Source organism: Mirounga angustirostris, unplaced genomic scaffold, assembly GCF_029215605.1.
Source record: "Mirounga angustirostris isolate CCGP_5_RB_7025 unplaced genomic scaffold, mMirAng1.0.hap1 SCAF_4, whole genome shotgun sequence".
Taxonomy (NCBI): domain Eukaryota; kingdom Metazoa; phylum Chordata; class Mammalia; order Carnivora; family Phocidae; genus Mirounga; species Mirounga angustirostris.
In genome coordinates this window covers 147,420,486-147,443,027 of record NW_026991712.1, presented here as the reverse complement: position 1 = coordinate 147,443,027, position 22,542 = coordinate 147,420,486, and the positions used below count along the sequence as shown (strand labels likewise).

Here is a 22,542-nt window from a genome sequence, read left to right as displayed (position 1 = left end):
CAGAAAACAGATGGGTGGTAGCCAGGGGCTAAGGGGAGGAACCAATGGGGATTATCTGCTTAATGGCTATAGGTTTTCTTTTAGGCTAATGAAAATTTTTTGGAATTAGATAAAGGTGATGATTGTACAACATTCTGAATGTACTAAATGCCACTGAATAACTTACTTTTAAGTGGTTAATTTTATGTTACATGAATTTTACTGAAATAAATTCTTTTAATTTAATTAAAATTAAAGATTGTCTGTCTGAGTCCAAAGCCTGGGTTTACTTCACTGCACTTTGGGACTTTCATTGAGGACAGTCCATAAAATTACTTATTCAGTGGTTGTAGCTCTGGTGTTATCAAGCTGAGGGACATGAGCAAGTCACCATCCCAGGTTCCTCAATACGGCACCTGCCAAATAAAGATGACAGTACCTGGCCCACCAAGGCATCTATGGAGACTCAATGAGGAGGTGGAAAAAGATCAGATCAACCAGAAAATGAGAGGTGATGATGATGATTAATGAAACATCCAACATACTTCCACCACTTCCAGACTTCATTTTATTAAGTTGAAGATGCCCTTTTTAAAACAAAACAAAGAGAAACCCCTGAAGAATCCCAATATGGAACATAGTAATAAAGGGCCAATAAAGATGTTCTAGGTAAAATCTCATATATGATTAGAGAGAGTAAGAATCAACTTAAAATAGGAATAAAAAAGGAACTTTCTTAACTAGATAAAGGGCATCTACAAAAACAAAACAAAACCTACAGCTAACATCACCCATTTACACTATACTTAGTGGTAAAGGCTGAATGATTTCCCCAAAAATTAAGAACAAAAAAGGATATTTCACTATTCCTATTCGACATCACACTGCAAGTCCTAAGCAAGTGCAATAAGGCAAGGGGAAAAAAAAATACACACACAGGTTGGAAAGAAATAAATTTTCTATTGGCAGGCAACATTACCATCATGTACAAAATCTCATGGAATCTACCAAAGAGAAAAGCTCCTAGAACCTATAAATGATGAGTTTATCAAGGTTGCAAGATACAAGGTTAGTATAGAAAAATCCATTGTATTATCCATTATATCCATTAAATCCATTATATATACTAGCAATAAACCATTAGAAATAAAAAAAAATTTTGCTTGTCCTCTTTCCGTCATCTTTCTGTGTCGCCATAATGGTACACATGAATGTACCAGCAGATGCTCTCCAGAACATTAACAATGCTGAAAAGGGAGGCAAATGCCAGGTTCTTATTAGGTCATGCTCCAGAGTCATAGTCCAGTTTCTAACTATGATGATGAAGCATGGTTACATTGGCAAATTTGCAATCACTGATGACCACACAGGTGGGAAAATGTTGTGAGACTCACAGGCAGGTTAAACAACTGTGGAGTGATCAGCCCCAGATTTGACGTACAACTCAAAGATCTAGAAAAGTGGCAGAAGAATCTGCTCCCATCCCAACAGTTTGGTTTCATTGTACTGACGACCTCAGCTGGCATCATGAACCATGAAGAAGAAAGACAGGAGGCAAAACCCTAGGATTCTTTTTGTATGGATGTAATATATACATGCAGATAAAATGCCTCAATGGACAATATAAGTAAATAAATTAAGTAAATAAATAAATAAATTTAAGTACTATTTATAATAGCACTTAAAAAGCTATAGCTAGATATAAATCTAACAAATATGTGCAGAATCTCTATGCTACAAAATGCTGATGAACGAAATCGAAGTAGATCTAAATAAATGAAGAGGTATATTATATTCATCATTTGGAAGATTAAGTACTATTAAGATGTCAATTCTCCCCAAATTCATCTATAAATTCAAGACAACTTCAGTCAAAATCCCAGCAGGAGTTTGTTTGTTTTTTAAAGATTTTATTTATTTGACAGAGAAAGACACAGCGAGAGAGGGAACACAAGCAGGGCGAGTGGGAGAGGGAGAAGCAGGCTTCCCGCCGAGCAGGGAGCTCGATGCGGGGCTCGATCCCAGGACCCTGGGATCATGACCCGAACCGAAGGCAGACGCTTAACGACTGAGCCACCCAGGCGCCCCCCAGCAGTTTTTAATAGAAAGCAACAAGTTGATTCTAAAACTTATTTAGAAAGGCAAAGGAATTCGAATGGCCAATACAGTTGTGAAAAAGAAAAAGATGGAGGACTTACTCACTACCGGATTTTAAAATTCACTATAAAGCTAGAGTAATCAAGACCGTGTGATACTGGCAAAAGGATATACACATAGATCAATGGAACAGAATAGTCCATATTCTATGGGACACACATATGGCCAGTAGATTTTGTCAGAAGGACAAAAGCAATTCAGTGGAGGAAGGACTGTCCTTTAACAAAGAGTGCTGGAACAGCTGCAATACATATACAGAAAACCAAACCTCAACCTACACTTGAGACGCTATACAAAAATTAACTCAAAATGGGTCAAAATGCAGAGCTGTGACTTCTAGAAAAAAATATAGAAGAAAATCTGTGTGACTTTAGGTTAGGTAAAGAGTAATTAGATATGAGACCAAGAAGCACAATCCATAAAGGAAAAAAGTGTTAATTGGACTTGACAAAAAATTAAAATTTTTGCTCTGCAAAAGCCACTGATTAATAAGAGAATGAAAAGCCACAAACAGGGAGAAAATATTTGCAAATCATATATCCAACTAATGAATTGTATTCAGAATATATGAAGAACCCTTACAACTTAACAAAAAGAAAACAACCAAAGGCTTTAAATAGGCAAAAGATCTGAAGAGATACTTCACCAAAGAAAATATGCAGATGGAGGGGCGCCTGGGTGGCTCAGTCGTTAAGCATCTGGTCATGATCCCAGGGTCCTGGGATCGGGCTCCCTGCTCTGTAGGAAGCCTGCTTCTCCCTCTCCCACTTCCCCTGCTTCTGTTTCCTCTCTCGCTGTGTCTCTCTCTATCAAATAAATAAATAAAATCTTTAAAAAAAAGAAAGAAAAGAAAATATGCTGATGGAAAATAAGCATGTGAAAAGATGCTCATCATCATTAGTCATCAGGGGACGCAAATTATAAGCACACTGAGCTACCACCACCCACCCATTAGAATGGTTAAAAGTCAAAAATAGAAAAATACCAAATGTTGGTAATGATGTGAAGCAACTGGAACTCTCATAAATTGCTGGTAGAAATGCAAAAGGGGAGGTGCCTGGGTGGCTCAGTCTATTAAGCGACCCACTCCTGATTTTGGCTCAGGTCATGATCTCAGGGTCTTGAGATGGAGCCCCGTGTGCAGCATGGAATCTGCTTGTCCCTCTTCCTCTGCTCCTCCCCTCCCTGACTCGTGCTCACTCTCACTCTCTCTCTCAAATAAATAAAAGAAGACGAAACCAGAGAGGGAGGCAAACCATAAGAGACTCTTAATCAAAGGAAACAAACTGAGGGTTGCTGGAGGATAGGGGGCTGGGGGCCTGGGGTAACTGGGTGATGGACATTAAGGAGGGTATGTGGTGTAATGAGCACTGGGTATTATATAAGACTGATGAATCACAGACCTGTACCTCTGAAACGAATAATACATTATATGTTAATTAAAAAAATAAAACTATTCCAAAATTTTAAAAAATAATAATAATAAAAAGAAATGTAAAAACGTACAGTCACTTTGGAAAACAATTTGATATTTTCTTATAAAGTTAAAGATAATACTTACCATACAACGCATACAAGCCAGCAATCCCATTCCCAGTATGAAATGAAAATCTATGTTTACACAAAAACCTGTACATGAAGATTTTTAGGAACTTTATTTGTAATCCTCAAAAATATAAAACCAAATGTTTCTCAACTGCAGAACAGATAAACTGTGGTAAGTCCACAGAATGGAATACTACTCGGCAATAACCCAAAATTGATCCTTGATATACCTAACAACATGGGTGAATCAAATGCTATCATGCTAAGTAAATGAAGCCAGACTCAAAAGACTACATACTGTATGACCCCATTGATGTAACATTCTGGAAAAGACAAAATTACAGAGAACAGTTGAGTAATTGCCAGGAGTTAAGGATTGGAAAAGACTTGACTACCTGGAGTGAGGCCGTTTGGTGGAGGAAGGGGCCATGAGAGAACTGTTCTGTATCTTCACTGTGGCAGTGTTTACACGACTCTATGCATTTATCAAAACTCATAGCTCTGTGCACTGTGAATTTTACTGTATGCAAATTAAAAACAAAGAGTCAAGTTGGTTATTCCTAAAAGTGGAGTCTCTTCTAAATGAAGCCTCAGGTTAATCAGACTCTCTCAGGAAATGGAAACTGATAAATAAGCCAGGTTCTACTACACTCATTTCCTCTCTCTCTCCTCCTTTCTCTTCTCCTCATCCTGTGTTTTCTCTCACATGAACGATGACACCACCAAGCTGGGATCCTAGAGGTTCTCCCAGGCTCCTTCCCTCCTCCACCTACATCCAGGCTCCGAGGCCTGTGATTCCTACCTCCCAGGGACTTCTCTCCATCTCCACACTGTAGCCCACATCAGGCCTCGTTATCTCTAGTCTGAATCACTGGACCAGCCTCCCAGCTGGGTCTCCTCCCGGCAGCCACAGTGGTCTTTCTAAATCACTGATCCAACCATGTTGCTCTCCTCTCTGAAAGCCTCCTGAGTGCCCCTCGCTCTCTGGGGGCAGGAATGGCTTTAGGTGGCACCCTAGCCCTAGTACCGAGTATAGTGCCTGGTGTCCTTGCACACTCAGGGAATTATGGGTGAATCTAGGCTTAAGTTAATAGAGTGAGTGAAGGAGTTACTAAAGGATGTGCAGGCCTTCCGGAAAGTCATTAGGAGAGGTCTGAAGTAGTGTATCCAGAGGACCCTCCATCTTGATCCAACAATATTGATTGAGACCCTACCATGCCCAGGAGCTGTCCTAAGGAGCCAGAGATTCACGGAGCTTCCCCAACTGGTAGTGGACACAAAGTAGTCAGCCAATCATACAAATGAATGCACATCTGGGAATCATATGAACCAGCAAAGATAAGGTCCTGAAGGAAAAATGCTCCATGTGATGAGAGGCTATGAAGTGGGAGGAGGAGTCGGAGGCTTGATGAAGTCACAAAAGGCTTCCCTGAGGAGGTGATGATTCAACTGGAATTTCAGAGGACACAAAGTCTCTGGTTGTGGAGCTGAGGAAGAGCTTTCCAGCAGATGGTCAAGTATGCGACAAAGCCCTGAGCCGAGAGGAACGGAGATCCCTTCCAGGCAGTGAAGGAAGGGCAGTGGGATTGGAAGCCACGGAGTGAGGGGAGGATGAGACTGGGGAAGGGAAAAGGCTGGATCCAAAATTAATGAAGAATTTTAGGCTGGAGACTGACATGATCCAATCTGTTCTGAAAATACCATTCTACCTGTTGTGTGGAAAGTGGATGGAGAAAGAGGCAAGTGTGGATGCTATTAGAATCGTCAGGAGAAGCCCCAGAGAGCAATGCTGGGGAGCCTGGACTCAGGTGGCGGGGTCAGTGGGGATGGGCAGAAGTGGCTAAATGCAGCTTTACTTAGGAAGGAAACCTGACAAGCCTGGGAGCTGGGAGTGACAGGGAGGGGAGGGAGGGGAGAGGCCCAGTGTCTGGAAGTAGCAGTTTCAGGTTTGGAACTTCCCCTGGGTGGCCCAAGGCATTCCTCATCCTTAATGGTGGTTTTTGGAAGCAAGGTGCGGTAGCTGCCAGGCCACTAAGTTATACCCCTTCCTCACTCTCATTACTAGGCAACTGCTCTTGCATAACAACTTGCTTTGGTTTTCAGCACATCACGGTATTTGCAGGGAAACGGAACCAGACAATAGAGTAGCCTCCTAACTAGTAGTCTCCCTGCTTTCATTCTTCCCGGCCACCCGCTCTCCCCAGTCTACTTCCCACAGAACAGCCAGGTTGAATTTTTTAAAAACATAAGTGGGCCCTTTGCTCAGAACTTTCCATTGGCTGCCTCTGACTCAGAGTAAGAGCAAAGTCCTTATTCTAACCTACCAGGCCTGACATGGATTGGTCCCCTCCTATGTCTGACCTCCCCTCCCCCTACCTTCCCTCCCCCACTGTGCCCAGCCACCCTGCCTGCTTTGCTATCTCTTGAACTTATCAAGCATGCCCTGGTACTGGGGTCCTGTTCTCTGGGACTTTTCCCCCAGGTATCCACATATGCTCTTTCTCATTCAGGTCTCTGGCCAAACATCGCTTTACCAGGAAGGCCTTCCCTGACCACCCCCCCTAAAACAGCATCCCACTGTGCTATCTACTACCTACTTGTTTTTCAGAGTACTCACCACCACATGACATTTGTTTATATTCATCACCTATCTCCCCCAACTAGAGCCTTAGTTTGGCTACTCTGAGCTACTTGCTATCCTTGTGAAAACTGGTTAAATATTTGCTGACAAAGAAAATAAGCCAGCTCCATCTTATTATTTAATTAAGAAGGTCTAAAAGGGTAATATGGTCTTCTGTTCTAATAATAATAGTAATTGTTATTATTTATTATTATAGTTAATAGCAACCACAAAAACATTAAACATTTTTAAATAAGAATGATGGACTGCAGTATGCCAGGCCAATTTGGAAGACTGACTCCAGAACCCAATGTCCTTTTATAGCAGCCCAAAAGATACAAAGCTTTTTCTTGCTGTTCTCACATGACCTCTTCAGTGAGAACAGGGGGGTCAAACTGACCACTCATTATCTGGTGATGAACACAGCTGTCCTCTCATAACTCTCTAGCTTTGTGGAAAAGCCTGGTGACTTATTCATGTTTTAAAACATGAATAAATAAAAGTCCATTAAAACAGATTTATCTTTTCATTCACAAGCAGTATTTCCAAAGTGAGGAAGTTTTCCACTGGACTTATAAATTGAAATAAGAAATCTTTTTAGTAAACTTGACTCATGAAATAAGTCTTAAGCTTGAGACATTTTTGGAGACAATGTATTATAATGTTCTGTTTTCCCGAGGCAAAGGAGCAAAGCCTGACAGAACATCACTGGTTCCCAGTTTCAAAGAAGACAAGGAGTCAAGCCTAGTTTCTGCAAGAAAATCACAGGCTGAAATTTGCAAAGGAAAAATAGCAAGCTATTTCTAAGGTTTTGCTTCAAAAATACATACTCCTCTCACACATTCTTGGTGATTGTTGGCTTCAAGCTGATAAAATATTCCTTCTTTGGGAAAAAAAAGTACAGCTCCCAAGAAAACTAAGAGCCTGGCTTTGAAGACAGATCTTCCTGTATCTGAATCCCTTCTCTATTAGCTATGTGTCCTCGAGCAAATCATCTCACTTCTCACCTCAGGTTCGTCTTCCAGGAAAACTGAGGTAAACGTCAAGACAACCCTGGCAGATCAATGGCTATTAAAGAGAATTTGCATAGAGTCCAGGGTCCAGCACCTAGCAGGTGCTCAAAACATGGTGGCAGTGATCACTCTATAAGCATCTATAGAAGGCCACTCAAGTCATCAGCAATTTTAAACATAATATATATTTATATATAATATATATACATACAATTTTTAAGAACATTTAGAAAATACAGAAAAATATGAAAAAATAAATCTCCCACCAGTACTATGAATAAAACCTCCCCCCAAACAAATGAGAAGTGGTGTGGCCAAGACTTTTCTCCACTAACAATTTTGAAATAGTGACCTCTGCTGGCCAGTGGGAAACATGAGCCTTCCAGCCAACTCTTTCACAATTGAGCAAGGGTTGAGTCAGCCAGGCTTGGGCTCTGTCCCTGGAACAAAAACCAGGTGTTGCATTACAAGGGACAGAAATCGTCACAAGGGTTACCACGATGTAATTGGGATGTTAACAAAATTAAAGGCTGGCCTTTCCATTTGCTCATCTGCCCAGAAGATTCTTTTTTTTCAAACCCCGTGGTCTCCTATTTTTAAAATGTCATAATTGCATGCAAATGTTACAGCTGAAAAACAACGCAAGGGCATTAAAAATCAATCTTCCATGTAAGCCTCAGATTTTCCAGCAGGAAGATCCAAAAGCAGAAGTGGTGACAAATGTGTAGAAAACAGAGTGAAAAAGTCAGAATGCATCATTAAGAATATTACAACAAAAAGAGGAAAACAAATCTTTGGGAATTCATGTCTGATTCAGCTGGGGTAAACAGCCAACTACAAAGGGGGCTTTAAAGAACCCTGCAAACTTCTTACAGATAGGACCCAGAAATCCAATTAGGAAGCCGCCACGACCCTTCACTTCAGGCAGAAGAATACTCGATGGAAGAGGCTACTTAAGAGTCTGCTGGCTGGGCTACTGAGACATGAAACACATTCCCACCACGTAAGGTGTGAAATAAAACAGAGGTTGCAAACTGGCAGCCGTAGGGCCATGTAGTTTGCTTTGGCACGTGCTCTATTTTTTTTAATTAATTAGTTTCCAACACTTTAAAAATGGAGATTTCACATCAAAATCTGAATCTGTGCTTTCTTATAAACAGATGGGGAGATCTATTCCTCTCGGGCCAATACGCTCCCTTCGCGACAACCAGGGCCAAGCAGTGGCGGTCCTCCCTCCAGAGGGGGTGCACGCCCTCCAGGTTGCCAGTATCCCATCCGGTCGGCTTCGCTCCTCACGTCACCTGTCTGGCTTTTGCAAGCCCTTGAGTCTGAGACCCTGGGTTTCAAAAGCCCCAAGGCACTGGGGATGAACTCAATTCAGTTCCAACACGTATCAACCACATGCAAGGCACTTAATATAGGCACTGGGGTTATAAGGAATAAGACATGATCCCCGAACCCCAGGAACTCCGAGGTCGCAGTTTCCAGGGAGCACTAGTAAACTTTTTTTTTTTTAAAGATTTATTTATTTGAGAGAGAGAATGAGAGACAGCACGAGAGGGAAGAGGGTCAGAGGGAGAAGCAGACTCCCCGCTGAGCAGGGAGCCTGATGCGGGACTCAATCCCGGGACTCCAGGATCATGACCTGAGCCGAAGAAACTTGAAATTATAATACATTACCACATGTGCGCTGAAAAGGTATAGAAGTGGTAAAGACTAGAGATTAAATTCACTTTCTAGCTTTCTGAGATGATACCAAGCTCATTGACTTCAGTCTTTCTTCTCTTCTAATCTATGCACTTAAGGGTATAAATCTCCCCCTAAGCACGGCATTAGCTATATCTCCTAGGTGTCAACAAGGATTTTCATGATCACCTGATTAAAATCATTTTTCCCACCCATGTGGTTTCTTCTTTGACCTGTGGGCTATTTTAAGGCGTATTTCTTAATTTCCAAACATATGGAATGTTCTAATTAACACTTTTAACTGATCTCCACCTTAACTGTCTTACGGTCAAACATACTCTAAATGATTTTAATCCTTTGAAATTTGTTGAGGCTTGCTTTATGGACCCACATCTGGCCAGATGTGTAAATGTTCGATGCAAGCTTGAAGAGAATGCATGTTCTTCAGTTGTTAGACGCAACGTTCCATAGGTGCCCACTGGATCAAGTTTGCTGATCGTGTCATTCAAATATTCTACAGCCTTCCTAATTATTTTATCGGTTGCTAAGAGAGGTGTGTAAAATACCTTGTGATATGGTCAACTTGTCTATTCCTCCTTTTGGGTGGTTCTGTCCATTTTTATGTGTTTTTTAAATTGAGGTATAAAACAGAGAAACCTTACATATGCAGTTCAATGAATGTTCATATGTATACACCCACATAATCCAAATCCAGCTACAGAACATTTCCAGCACCTCAGGTTTCCCCACAACTTTGCAAGTCAATACGCTACCCCTCTCCCCATTACCACTATTCTGACTTAGGGTGAAAACATTATTTTACCTGTTCTTAAAACACATATAAATGCAATCACAGTATATATCCCTGTATGTCTGGCTCCCTTTGCTTAATATTATGTCTCTGAACTTCATTCACATTGTTTAACACGGCAGTAGTTCATTCTTTGGATTGCTGTGTAAAATCGTATTGTACAAGTTCGGCACATTTATCCATTCTACTATAGTGATGGACATCTGAATTGTCTCCAGTCTGGGGCTATTGTGAAAAATCCTGCTACAAGCATCCTTAGTAAATGACTTTTGGTGGGGACGTGCACTAATTTCTCTTGGGCATATACCAATTCGTGGAACTGACAGATTCCAGGATGGGCATAGGTTTAGCTTTAGTAGTTACTGCTCATTTGTTCACTCCTTCCAGAAATACTGTGGGAATTTTAGTTGTTCCATATACTCAACACCTGTCATTGTCAGTCTTCTGAAGCCGTTCTGATGGGTGTGTGGTGGGATGTCAGTATAGTTGAAATTTTTATTTCCCTCATAACTAATGGCGCTGAATATCTACCTCCTCTTATAAGCCATTTGAATACCCTTCTTTTTAAGTACCTGTTGTATGGAAACATTAAATCACTATATTGTACACCTGAAACTTTTTTTAACAACACTGTATGTCAGCTAAGAGGAATGTAAATAACAACTTCATGGATAGAAAAAAAAAGTGCCTCTTCATCTTTTGCCCATAATTTTGATTGAATGTACTTTGAGGCTGTTATGAGGTGCATTAACGTTTAGCACTGTATCTTTCTCATGAACTCAATCTTTTATTTTGAAGTGCCCCTCTTTACCTCTGGTAAGTTTTTTGCCTTGAAGTGGACTTTGTCAAAAATTAATACACCTAGGGTGTCTGGGTGGCTCAGTCGGTTATGCCTCTGCCTTCAGCTCAGGTCATGATCCCAGGGTCCTGGGATGGAGCCCCGCATCGGGCTCCCTGCTCAGCGGGGAGCCTGCTTTCCCCTCCGCCTGCCACTCGCCCTGCTTGTGCACTCACTCTCTGTCAAATAAATAAAATCTTTAAAAAAAAATTAATGCAAGTAGGTCGGCTTCTTTTTTGTGTTTGCATGTTTATCTCTTCCTATCCTTTTATTTTCAACATAGCTATCCTTATGTTTTAAATGTGGCTCTTCTTAGCAGCAAACAGTTGAATTTTGTTTTTTATTTAGTTTGATAATCTTTGTGTTTTAATTTAGTCCATTTCTATTTAATTCAATTACTGACATATTGGGTTTAAATCTGTATCTTACTATGTGCATTCTCTTTTTCCTGCCTATTCTAGATTTTTCCCCTCCTACTTACTTTTATATTTATATAAAATAAATATATATTTATATATATACATATTTATATATTTATATTGGTATTCCGTGCTTTTCCTGCCTGAACTTGAAACTTTTACTATTCTTTCAATGGCTATCCTTAAGTCACAGTGCACCTCCTTTAATATGCCAAAATCTACTGCTGGCACTTTTACTCTCTTTCCAATGTAAAGACCTTAGGATATATTCTTTAAAGATTTCATCTATCTATCTATCTATCTATCTATCTATCTATCTATCTATCTATCTATCTATCTACCTATCTATCTATCTATCTATCATCTATTTATCTGAGATAGAGCAAGAGTGAGTGTGCGCATGAGCTGGGGAAGGCGCAGAGGAGGAGGGAGAGGGAGAGAGAGAATCCCAAGCAAACTCTGCTCTGAATGTGGAGCTCAGTGTGGTGGGGCTTGATCTCACAACCCTGAGATCACAACCTGAGCCAAAACTAAGAGTTGGATGCTTAACCGACTGAGCCGCTCAGGCACCCTAGGATATTTTAACTCCCAAATATTCTGATTTAAATGCCATATTTACCTTTTTTGTTGTTCTTAATTTCTTCTGACTCCCCTTCCTTCTTCTCCCTGAAAAAAACCGCCTTTGTAAATTAAGTTCCTTTTATTTATATTTAAGTAGGCTCCATGCCCAGCGTGGAGCCCAACATGGGGCTTGAACCCACCACCCTGAGATCAAGACCTGAACTGAGATCAGGAGTCAGACACTTAACTGACTGAGCCACCCAGGCGCCCCCACTAAGTTCCTTTTAGTATGACCTGCTGAAATCTCTCAACTTTTGTTCATTCATTTTTATTTCACCATTTTTATAGATTAACGCTGGGTATGGAATTCTAGGTTAGTAGATTTCTTTCAGAACTTTAGAATTTGCACTCCATTGTCTTCAGTTGTTTTTGTTGAGAAGTTAGCTGTCTAGTTGTTGCTCATTTGAAAGCAGTTGTTTTGTTTTTTTTTTTTCCTCCTCTGGCTACTTTTAAGACTTTGTCTTTGGTTTTTAGCACTTTTACTATGATGTACCTCAGTACGTATTCTCTTTATTTATTTACTTAGGGTTCATAGAGCTTTTTAAATCTGTGGCTTGATGTTGTAACAATTTCAGAAAGTTCTCTACTGTTAAATCTTCAAAACTGCTCTGCCCCATTAGATCTTCCCCTCCTTCCAGGACTCCAATCACACCTGCAGAGTTTCTCATTGTATCATCTGTCTTAACCAATCTCCTATATTTTAATATTTTTTACTTTTCTGCTTTATTCTGAATAATTTCTTCTGACCTATCTTTGAAGTAATTTTTTTCCAGCTATATCTAATCTGCAGGTAAACCTATCCACTGACTTCTTAATTTTAGCTATTCTATTTTTCTGCTCTAGAATTTCTGTGGTGCTTTTTCAAATTTTATAGATAGATAGATAGATAGATAGATACAGTTTTATATGCATGTGTAGTTTCTACTACATATATACATAGTTTCTAGTTCTCCAACAAATTAAAATTTCATTTTTATTCTTACTGAACATACTAATCATAATTATTTAAGAATTTCTGACATGAACAGGCATTTCTCCAAAGAAGACATACAGATGGCCAACAGACACATGAAAAGATGCTCAACATCACTCATCAGGGAAATGCAAATCAAAATCACAATGAGATATCACATCACACCTGTCAGAATGGCTAAAACCAAAAACACAAGAAACAAGTGTTGGTGAGGATGTGGAGAAAGGGGAACCCTCATGCAGCGTTGGTGGGAATGCAAACTGGTGCAGCTGCTGTAGAAAACAGTATGGCATTTCCTCAGAAAGTTAAAAATAGGGCACCTGCGTGGCTCAGTCAGTTAAGTGTCTGCCTTCAGCTTAGGTCATGATCCCAGAGTCCTGGGATCGAGTCCCGCATCAGGCTCCTTGCTCAGCGGGGAGTCTGCCTCCCCCTCTGCCTGCTGTTCCCCCTGCTTGTTCTCTCTCTCCCTCAAATAAAGAAATAAAATCTTAAAAAAAAAAAACGTTAAAAATAGAACTACCCTACAATCCAATAATCCCACTAACTGGGTGTTTACCCAAAGAATTTAAGAACACTAATTCAAAGGGATACATGCACACCTACGTTTAGAGCAGCATTATTTATGACAGACAAATTATGGAAGCAGTCCAAGTGTCCATCCATAGATGAATGGATAAAGAAGATGGGGTATATATATATACAATGGAATATTATTTAGCCCTAAAAATGAAATCTTGCCATTCGCTATGATGGAGCTAGAGAGTATAATGCTAAGTGAAACAAGGCAGTCAGAGAAAGTAAAATTACCATATGATTTCATTCATATGTGGAATTTAAGAAACAAAACAAATTAGCAAAGGAAAAAGAGAGAGAGAGAGAAGAGAGAGAAACCAAGAATCAGACTCTTAACTATAGAGAACAAACTGGTTAACAGAGGAGAGGTGGGTAGAAGGATGGGTTAAATAGGTGATGGGGATCAAGGAGTGCACTTGTTGTGATGAGCATCAGGTGTTGTATGGAAGTGTTGAATCACTAAGTTGTACACCTGAAACTAACATTACACTTTATGCAAACTATACTAGAATTAAAATTAAAACAATATACATAAGTTAATTTAATTTGTCTCCTAACTAATTAATCTGGAGCCCCTATGGGTCTATTCTATTGTCTCTTGCTTTTGTTGTTCTCATTCATGTTGTCTCTTCCTATGCCTGGTTATTTTCAATTGTGTGCAGACACTGTATTTGAAAACTTGTTTGTAAAAATAATTGAAGCCTAGGATGTTGTTTTTCTCCACAGAGGATTTATGATAGTTTCTCCCAGAATCTAGAAACACTGGCAAACAGGGATTACCACAAATCAATTTAATGATAATTCTAACTCAACTACAATTCATTCATTCAATTTCCTCTTTACCCTTCCCTCTAGGGTGCAGCCTTTTGGGGTCCCAACCCAAAGCAAAGGGACTTGTAACAGCCTCTCTTTGTAGGCCTTTGTAGGCCCAAATTTTTGCCCCTAACTTGGGAGGCTCTGGTAACTGCCCCTACCCTCCTTTCTCTCTTAATCAACAAAGGTAAGCTTGCAGAAGCTATGTTGGCACCGCGTGAACTTTTCCCTCAAGCCTAATTAGACCCTTGAATACTTGATCCATTTGGGCTAATTTCTTTCAATGAGGAATGTGGTTGTCATTCAGAAATGGCCAGTCTCCATTACATAAACTCAGGAGCTAGAGGGCAGCTGGAGCGAGCGTAAGAAGGCCAGAAGATAGGGAGACAGAATAAAGCACTGAAGCAGAAAGAAGCAGAGAAGAACCATTTAGAGATCCTGAAAACTTTCCAGGTTCTTCACAGAAGCAAATCTATATTTGTGTTTACCAAGACTTTCCCGGTGCCCTTAGGATCAACTCCTTTTTTTATGCTTACGCTAAACTGAGGTGGGGATTGTGTCCTTGCAACTAAGGGTCATAATGTTAGGGAGGGACTAGTGTTTTATATACATATATTTTTTAAGATTAATGTATTTATTTGAGAAAGAGAGAGAGCATGAGCAGGAGGGGCAGAGGGAGAGGGAGAAAGAATCTCAAGCCCCTGACACAGGGTGCTCCCACGACGCTGAGATCACAACCCAAGCCAAAACCAAGAGTCAGACGCTTAACCAACTGCGCCACCCAGCACCCCTAGCGTTTTCTATTTTTTCAAGACTGTAGACTACTGTTACTAATAAGTTGAGAGACAAATAGGATAAGTCAATCAAGAGTCAACATATCTTTAAAAGACTTTCAAGGTAAAGGCCTGTGATTGAGAGGCCACCTTCTAATGTTTCTCTGCCAGGGACATCCCATAGGTCTTCCAGAACTGTTTTACCACCAGGATCTCTTGCAAGGCACACTCAACCGTATCTGGTAAGATACGTGTGTGCAGGGAGACTATGAGCAGTTGGAGGCAAGGCGGAGCCACATGGCTCCTGCAAAATAATGCAAGCGATGAAGCGGGCTAGCGCCAGGACCTAAGATGCTGCATTTAGTGCCGAAAGGGTCCATAAAGGAGGTGGGCACAAATGCAAGCAACAACTATTGGTTGGAATAGGCTAGGAGCAGAATAGATGCTCAATCAGCCACAGCAATAGCAAGACACATCAATTGTGTAAGTAAGGTTCTTTGCCAACAAGGGTTGCCTCCATTTACTTCTCCCACACAGGGTGGTGAATGCTTTGAGGACAAGGTCTATGACCTTGTACAGTCAGTGCCTATCTCAGGGTCTGGTATACGGTAGGCAGTGAGTGAATGGAAGAATTAACAGCATTTTACAAAAACGGGTCTACAACACCTTGTCTTAAACTCCTGAGGCCAGATGTTTCAGAATAAAGAACTTTTCAGGTATTAGAAAGGTAATAATGATGCATATTACATAACATTCTCGTGGGGTCTGGGACAGCACCTCACAGTCAAACATACTATGACAATAAGCATAGTCATCCTATATGAAATAAATTAAGTCTACAAATAGCCCCACATCAATTCAGGTCAGGTTTTGCTGCCAAATAAATTTTGTCACCAAACTTAACCAATAAAAAAACCCTCTAGATTTCAGAATTATAAAGATCTGCTAAAGATAAAAACTCAAGGAACCCTAGAAAGGACCACTAATTTTCACTCATTTATTGGGAAACTATTGTTAGTGGAGCTCATAGTCTACATGAGTTCACAGATAAATTTAACTGCTGATTAGACTTAACTGAAGAAAATGATAGGTCAGGGGGTGCCTGGGTGGCTCAGTCAGTTAAGCGGCTGCCTTCGGCTCAGGTCATGATTTCAGGGTCCTGGGATCCGTGGGGAGCCTGCTTCTCCCTCTCCCTCTGCCCCTGCTTGTGCGCTCTCTCTCAAAATAAATAAATCTAAAAAAAAAAAAAAAAAAATGGGTCAGAAGAAACTATCCAGAATAAAGCATAGAAAGTCAAAAATACTAAAATAGAGAAGATAAGTTAAGACATAGATGATAGATTACAAAGTGTGACTAGAATCCTGGAAGGAGAGGGAATTCATAGTCTAGAAGGGGACACAGATTTGTAATCAGTTAAGGTCCAAAGAGGGAATGACAAAGCATTGAAAAAACACATAGGGATCTATCTGGGAGTATTTGGAAAGGCTAAGCTCATTGTGAAGGATGGGAAGCATACCAAGGCAGAAATTCAGGCAAGGGAACACGAGCACAAGCACATAATGGCATGGCAGGGCAACTCATCATCTATCACCTGCTCCAGTTTCAAGGTAAGTGTATGAAACCTATTTCTCAGCATTCCCATCTTACCTATGGGGTCCAACCATATTCTTCAAGCTTTCCAGTAAGTGAATCAGATGGAAGAAGTCTACCTTCTAGCAAATGATAGTTCATGTGCTTAAGACACTCCTCTGAGAGCCCCACGTAAGAGAAATCCACTTGAGCCGTGCTTCTCAAAGTGCGGTCTCCTAACTTGCAGCATCAGCATCACCTGACACTTGCTGGAAATATCAACTCTTGGGCCCCACCCCAAACCTACTAAATCAGAAACTCTGGAGGTGGGGCCCAGCAATCTGTTTTAATAAGCTTTCCAAAGGTTCTGATGCATGCTAACTTTGATTAACTCCTGATCTAAAGTAAACCCTTCTCCCAGTGTGATTCAGACCACTGCTTAGAATTTGTTAAAAAACTACATCTCTTGGGAACCAGTCCAGACCTCCTGAAGCCAAGTCTGCCCTGCAGTGGAGCCCCGACTCTACACCTCTAATAGGTACTCCCTGTGAATCTCATGTTTCTGGGTCCAAGTTTCAAATGCCACTGCATTAGATTATAAACTCCTCAAGGGCAAGAACTGTCTTGTTCACGGTTGAATTTTTCTAATAGCTGGGCTGTAACAGCCACTTGGTGACTGTTTCTGAATGATTAGCTAGCTCTGGATCAACGTGCAAATCACTACAGCAATGTCAAGGTTGCTTAGGACCATGACTGAGAACTACAGGGGCTATGTGCTTGTCCCACCTTGTCTTATTCCCCTTAACACAAAAACAGTTTTGCTTATTTTAAAATGGTGGTCAGCAGCTTGCTAAGAATAGCTGGACTGTTAACTATGGAATTAAAGCTATCTTTGTTTTAAGCTATTTGGTTTTAGAGAAAGAGAACTATGGGTTGGGAGAGCAAAAGAGGGAGTTGAGGGCCTTCGTGTAGCACCTCAACTACCTTGAGGTGAAGTTCAGACTAATTTAAGTAAAGCTGACAGACATAACTGTTAGCCTTGGGGAATATGATCCACTCAGAAACACTATTCCAGCCAGAAAAGAGATGGCTTTCAGCACCCGCATCCTTGGTTTAGATTTGGAAGAAAGAGACCTTCAGAATTCAGTCTCCTTAGTTCTCATTGACCACATATCACCCACCAAATCAGTCCAGTTAGGGGCAAGAGCTCCTCATTTCTCAAGAAGTTAAACCTTTCCAAGTTTTATAAGCAACTGAGACTAAATGGCTCAAGAAACACACACACACCAGAAATTAAATAATTGACCTCGAGGATACACGTATTTTAGTAGTCCCGTTCAGAAAAATTGTCAATTTATTTTTCTATCCAATTCAGTGTCAGTGATATACAAAAGGATATAAACAGATTACCATATTTACAGGAAGATATACAAAACAATTACCAAGGAACAAATCCAGCAAAGTGACAAACTGTTGCTTATCCACAGCCACTCAACTGTACATGGTTTATTGTAGGACAGTTTCCCAGTTCCCCGGGAAAGATGCTATGTGAATTTACACCTTCCATAAGGTCAAGCGAACAGTACAAGAGCTGACAGAACCATGTTTTGTACTGACAAAGAAAAGCTTTTAAAGAACACGCTCTAACTTTCAGGTCAATGTCATAGCATCAGTGGGCTCACAGGCAGGATGTGACTTCATTAAAGGAAATGCTTCCCTCCTCTTGGCCTTCCTAAGATCCTCTTCCTTGTACACAGGAGAAGGAGCTCTCTTTAATAACAGGTGGTTGAGCAACACCTTACCCAAACAGATGGTGTGTAGATTATCAACACACAATGGGGAAAAGGAACTGACTTTCTTATCTACTAAATACAATCCAGATTTGGGGAGGCAGTTTCCAAATCTCCACCATGTGGACATTATGTGACCTGTATTTTGTACACAGCACATTCCCTTGAGAGAAAATAAGGATGAACACCTCAGAAATGTTCACATTGCTCATCAAATATACCTTTTCCCAAAGTATATGGGAAATGGCAAAACTCTAAACCTAGTCAGATATTAAAGGGATCATCCCATCCTCACTCTCAGGAATCCAATGGGTCATATACCACAATTCTTCTTTAACGGAAGCAGAAGGTTAAGAGTCGTTTTCTCCCAAAATGCCTCAGCCAAGGGCAGCACAGAGTGGAACAGAAAAAGCTCAGTAACTCTAAAACACGGAACCCAACAGTTTTCAGTCAACCTAGCCACAATCTTCTGGTCATCTCCAAGGAACTACTACAGTCAAAATTCAATGTTCATATTCAAAAGAGAGAGCACCCCATTTCAGATGAGAAGAGAAAGAAAGAGAGAGAGAGAGGAGGAAAGAAGGAAAGGAAAAGGAAGGAAGGAAGGAGGAAAGGAGGAAAGGAAGAAAGGAGGAAAGGAAGAAAGGAGGAAAGAAAAGAAAGAAAAGAAAAGAAGGAAAAGAAAGAAAGAAAAGTAGCAATTAGCCTAAATACTCCAAACACTCGACAACTGGGGAATTGTCTCCTAAAGACACTCTAAAGGACAGCAGGATTCATTTATAATTTGGCATGTGCTGGTTGAAGGGGCAACAAACAAAAGGAATAAAGATATAATGCATCAAGTAATCAGACAAATGGTAGACATACATACCACATTAAAGATTCATACACAATACTGTACTGACTTTAAAGAAGAAATTGGGGGAAAGTAGAGGGAACAATAGGAAAAGAATTACAAGGAAGCATTTCAGCCCTATGCCAACAGTGAACACCTACCAGTGGGACCTCCTGTCTTTCATCTCCAAAGAAGTTGATCTAATAAATAATAAAACTACCTCGCTCACTTTTGGGACATACGACATACTCCCAAGTACAGTAAGCCCTCCGACATTTTGGTTTCACTTGCTATTTGATGACTAAGTTGTTTCTGGTTGTAAAGATTTTCCTAATATATTTTTATTAGCAGTTAACACGGCATAGGCTGCTCCCTCTGTGAGGCCAAACAGGCTTCACCACATAATCTGATCTAATGAAGATGAAGGGTGGGGGTGGAGGAAATGGAGAGCAAAAAGGGAAAGTTTCCTGGTTTTTGTTGCAAAACTTCTCTCACTTGAAAACCTCTGCAATCACTTAATGTTTTGTTCCAGAAAAAGAAAGCAAAACTAGTTGGGAAAATACCCATATACTTATTGTTTACCAGCATGATACAAAACAAATTCATAGTTGTCAATCGTCTTTCGAAAACCAAATGTGAATGTTTAATCTTGAAACTTAAGAACTGAATTTTTCCACATTCCTTTACATAGAGTTAGCATCTGTAAATTGAGATCTTTTTTGGACAATCATGCAAATTTAATTTGTCCTTGGAAAGAAAAATACAACCTACCAGATTAACAAAATATGTCCTTTAAACAGTAATTTTTCTGTGAATTTTTCTGCACTGTTACCACCTTTATCCTTCAGTAAAAAGAAACTACTCCTAAAAGGCTTATGGATTTTGAATGTAGAGAGAGTTAAAACTCTCAGCACAATTAGGAAGATTGAATCAAGTCAACCTATTTTACCTTCTGAACTGGCTCTACTCAGCTCAAAAGTAAATTCTAAAAATTTTCCAGCTATTATTATTAAGCTATAGAAGCTACAGACATTTTTACCGCCATAGAGGCTTCTGTAAAATTGAATAAAGATTTTATTATACCACACACACAAAAAGCAATAGGTACAGAAAAGGCAGTTTTCAGTTATTCTGTTGAGAATTTCTTTCCATGATTTCTCCCATTAAAGTATAGTTTTCAAAGCAACCACCACGACAAAGGAAGCATCTAATTAGTCCATTTTCTTCTGATCCAAGAATGCTGAACATTTACTGTCCCATCTGTAGCTGTATCAGCAGTGTAATGAACACAGTTTATATTACTGAGCTATTCTTTGAACTCCAAGAACTGTTGAAGTCTTTTCTGATGTTCTGCAGATGCTTGCACAGCACTAAATGAAACATAAATTCAAAGCATAAGCTTTATTTTACATTAAGCATATTAAGTGAACCACAGAGCACACAGTCAATATTTTTCAAAACAATTAAAAACAAATAGAAATCTTCACTTATTTAGTACTTCTGAGAAAGCTGGATGAAAACCCTCCTTAGTCTAATGAGGAGGAGGGCTTGCATTCAGTAACGGCATGCTTCTACCTTCTAAAAGACCAAAGCAAATTAAGACTGACAAGTGAAAGCATCGATTTTAACCTGCTCTGCTGTGGAACCTGCTGTGCAGAGTTCCAGGCCTGGCAGTAGATTTTCTGGATTTTATTATTTTATTTAAACCAGATTCCAACATTATCTTTGAGCTGTGGAGTATTTGAATTGCCTTTAATATAAAATCCTTTAAACTAAAATGTTTGGTTAAAACACAATAGACTCCACTAATCGTTTTCAAAGGTAACAGCTTGGTGGTTTAGATTTAGTTTTCCCTTTGAACATAAGTCATGTCGTGGATGGGGAAACGGAGTTCTCTCCCCACTCTTGCCCCCACTAAAATACATCACCTTGGCAAAATTAGGGCAAATATATACCGAAACTAGTAGAAAACTTCCTTTTAAACTTTTGGGCAAAAACTAAATACAATGAAAGATTCTGGTTTTCTGGCTGTTGAAGATGTTATTATTAAATGATAAAATTCCAGGTTACAGAAAGTTACCGTTTTAAAAGTGCCAAAAAAAGTATTATAATAATTTCACTACGAATCACCCCAAACTGCCTTACATCTCTGCCAGCTTAAACCTTCAGCTGCCTCCAGTTGAACCATTTCAAGTACTTTACTGTGTGTACTCCCTCTGGGTGCTAGTGAGGCCGAATGACACACCTTTTCCATAGGACGGTAAACACAGGTAAACAGACGTTTGTGAAAAGGTCAGAGGTTAGGGAAGACAACACAGCCTACCAGTTAAGAGTATAGACACCGGTGGAGAGACTCTGGGGTCAGAAAGATTTGAGTCTGAATTCTGGTTCTGCATAATCATGGGTAAGTTAAATCATTAGGTAACTTGACCACAACCACAGACAATTAATGATGTAACTAGACATAAATCCAAATGTTTTTTAACTCCACATCTTTTTTCCCCCACACCATTCTGTCCTAGACGTACAAAATAGTCTCTGCTGACCTCATCATGTTTAAAACATGGCTCTTCCCAGAGAAAAGAAACTAAGGCAGAATTTCATTCTCCTAATTTTTTTTTTAATCAGTTATCTATCCCCCTTTCTTATCTAAAACTCCCTGTGTCCCCCTTTCTCCCTGTTCTTGCTCTATCATCAGTACAACTATTTCATGCTCCACATCCATTGAGCATCCTCCATGGCACCTTACATCTTAGAGGCAGTCCAGTGCACAGGGAGAAAAGGTGGCATTTTAAGAATAGGAAGGAAGACCTGATTTCAGGTTCATGTTCTAATACCAACTAGATTGTGCTATTAGGCAAGTTCTTAACCTCCTTGAGCCTCAGTTTCCGTATCTGTGGAGTTATGATAACTTCTACACTTCACAAACTCTTTGAGAAAAGGAAATGAAAAGAACATGTATAAAGTGCTAAGTGTATTGTCTAGAACAGTGCTGTCCCAATAAACTTTCTGCAATGACAAAAATGTTTTAGATCTAAGCTAATATGGCAGCCACTAGCCATATGTAGTTACTGAGGACTTAAAATGTGGCCAGTGTGACTGACAAACTGAATTTTTAGTTAATTTAAATTTAAACCACCATATGCAGCTATCGTATTGGAGAGCACAGATCTAGAAGGCTCTCAATAAAATTTTGTTTTTAAACAAGTGAATAAACCTCTTACAGCTCTTTACATTCCCACACAGAACCAAGTGTTCCATAAAAACCTACTATTTCTGCTGTGTATTATGGAAGTAAAAGGAAATATACTGCTGTTTCTAAAAGTAGGCAGTATGAGGAAGTTCTGAACTATTTATTGATAGTTCTGCATACAGAAAAAGCAATCTCTTATATCCTCTAAAGGTCACTTATAATTGTGATAAACACAGTTAATAAACTTGTATCCCTTATCCTGCCTAACTAGATTGTTTCATGAGAAGAAAGCAATAAACATCAATGAAACTAAATATAAACAGGTTTGGCATTT

At 39.9% G+C, this 22,542-nt stretch overlaps 1 protein-coding gene across 3 annotated transcripts in view; it reads right to left on the bottom strand.

The window, feature by feature from the left end:
• Positions 1-8,729: 8,729 nt before the first annotated feature.
• Positions 8,730-22,542, bottom strand: part of NDC1 (NDC1 transmembrane nucleoporin) — a 53,842-nt gene continuing 40,029 nt past the window's right edge. The window contains exons 18-19 of one of the 3 annotated variants that reach the window (XM_064589118.1): positions 11,688-11,734; positions 8,730-8,959 (exon numbers count right to left, since the gene is read on the bottom strand). In XM_064589118.1, coding sequence (XP_064445188.1) covers positions 8,745-8,959; positions 11,688-11,734 — 262 coding nt within the window. In that variant the 3' untranslated portion in view covers positions 8,730-8,744. Of the gene's footprint in view, positions 8,960-11,687; positions 11,735-15,825; positions 16,056-18,547; positions 20,386-22,542 lie in introns of those variants that run through there. The other 2 variants (XM_064589119.1, XM_045897658.3) reach the window with 2 other exon arrangements.